The sequence below is a fragment of the Sinocyclocheilus grahami genome, unplaced genomic scaffold (assembly GCF_001515645.1).
Source record: "Sinocyclocheilus grahami isolate Dianchi unplaced genomic scaffold, SAMN03320097.WGS_v1.1 scaffold2433.1, whole genome shotgun sequence".
NCBI classification, from domain to species: Eukaryota; Metazoa; Chordata; class Actinopteri; order Cypriniformes; family Cyprinidae; genus Sinocyclocheilus; species Sinocyclocheilus grahami.
Genome location: NW_015507612.1, coordinates 1 through 2,140, shown reverse-complemented (window position 1 = coordinate 2,140; position 2,140 = coordinate 1). Strand labels below are relative to the sequence as shown.

Sequence of the window (2,140 nt, the reverse complement as noted above, 5' to 3'; positions counted from 1 at the left end):
AAAAAATGCAGATGAGCTGAAGGCCACTGTCAAAGAAACCTGGGCTTCCATACCACCTCAGCAGTGCCCCAAACTGATCACCTCCATGCCAATTCAACTCAAATTGTGAAACTCGTGTATTAAATAAATTCAATGCACACAGACGGAAGCAGTTTAAGTCTTTGGTTCTTTTAATTGTGATGATCAAGAGGAAAATGAGAAACATTTTTAGAGACCAAAAAATGCAGATGAGCTTAAGGCCACTGTCAAAGAAACCTGGGCTTCCATACCACCTCAGCAGTGCCACAAACTGATCACCTCCATGCCACGCCGAACTGAGGCAGTAATTAAAGCAAAAGGAGCCCCTACCAAGTATTGAGTACATGTACAGGCCAACAATTCACAAAAAATGTTTTTTTATTGGTCTTATGAAGTATTCTAATTTGTTGAGATGGTGAATTGGTGGGTTTTTGTTAAATGTGAACCAAAATCATCACAATTAAAAGAACCAAAGACGTGAACTACTTCAGTCTGTGTGCACTGAATTTATTTAATACACGAGTTTCACAATTTGAGTTGAATTACTGAAATAAATGAACTTTTCCACGACATTCTAATTTATTGAGATGCACCTGTAAGATACATAAATGTAGTTTCATTTGTCTGAGTACAAGGTTTTATTTTTTCAATTTTGCACCCTGTTTTGTCCCACTTCTCAAGAATGACTGCTAAACCAATCTCTCCTTCACACGTTAAAATTAAATTAAAATAAGTGGATACATTAAGCACTACTGAACAAGCTATAATCTTAAAATGAAATCCATTGTTTTAACCTGTTCTTCAAGTCAAATCTCAGTGATAAAATAGCTTCAGGTACAAATTACATAAAACTATAATGATACCTTAGTAAATAATTAACTTGTTGCACAGTTGTACACTTTGGAGTTTGGACATAAGACTACAAAGTCTCATTAAGAAATAAAAAATGTACATACTATGCGTAAACACTTTATAAAGGTGTGTAAATTTGCAACAGCAGAGCTCTGCAGTCCTTCTATACCCTCACAGCCTGCTAGTTCTGGACAGTTGCATAAACATATCCACGATCTTAAGACTGAATTTTAAGCTATTCTGACCAACTAGTCAGAATAGCTAAGTCAAGGGGAATATACCAATTTATAGACACCTCTTTTTAGGAAGTAGACATGTTATTTAATCATTTAATCGTCATCTAAGTACTTGCATTTTCATACAGCCAATAAACAAGCACAAGATCCATAGTCAGAGTACAACATGGCTATTTTCTTAAAATAATAGTTTATTAAATTTAGTAAAAAAGGAAGAAAAACCTGATGTTGTGTAATTTTCAGGTATTTTTATACATTTAATATAATGCTTCAGGAAAGAGAAAAGTTAATAATACATGATACATTTACAGAATTAATATCAATTAAATTTATATTTACAAGGCACTCAGATTTATGTCATCTGCTGTTGTTCAGGATGTTCAGAGCTCTTCTGAATGATTGAGATCCCATCCATATCCAGCTCCACTGAATGAACACTGAAGGAGCCAATGCCCTGTCAAATACAACAGCAGGACCAACAACATTCATAAAATACATTTTACTTGAACCATTTGTGTTGTTCTGTTTTTACAAATGGTTAAATTAAAAGTTAGGTAATTAGCTTTAGGACACTAAACACACAGGCCTTTCAGAAACCAGCTTCTACAGTTTGGAAAGGGTTAAACACAACCATTCTTCTTCACATGGTTTCATTCTGCAGTGGTTGAACCAGTTTCTCTGACTCACCTGTATGTTTGTGAGAATCTCTCTCACTGCTTCCTTCTGCTGCGGCTCACGGGCGAGTAAGAACAGGAATCCTCCTCCTCCTGCTCCTGCCAGACTCTGTCCTAAACTCAGCGGCTGAAGTGCGTTCATCATGGATCTCACTGCCGCCGGCTCACAGCCTGGAGCCATCAGCTTCTTCTGCTGCCAGTATGTGTTCATACAGCGTCCCAATCTGAGGAGAGATTCTGAGAGAGAGAGAGAATCATGTTAATGAGTTAACCAAGAGTTAATGTAAATCTTATATTAATGAGTGTGTGTGTCTGTCACCCTCTCTGCAGGCTTCAGCACACTCCTCTGCATTGGTCACC

The 2,140-nt window shown here is 37.1% G+C and overlaps 1 protein-coding gene across 1 annotated transcript; it reads right to left on the bottom strand.

Annotated features, from left to right (window-relative positions):
- Positions 1 to 1,292: 1,292 nt before the first annotated feature.
- Positions 1,293 to 2,134, bottom strand: LOC107575011 (L-fucose kinase-like). The gene is made up of 3 exons (XM_016261426.1): positions 2,100 to 2,134; positions 1,794 to 2,017; positions 1,293 to 1,560 (listed from the first exon to the last, which is right to left on the bottom strand). Exons 2-3 carry the CDS (start codon positions 1,989 to 1,991, stop codon positions 1,459 to 1,461), a joined length of 300 nt encoding a protein of 99 aa, XP_016116912.1. The 5' UTR covers positions 1,992 to 2,017; positions 2,100 to 2,134; the 3' UTR covers positions 1,293 to 1,458.
- Positions 2,135 to 2,140: the final 6 nt, after the last annotated feature.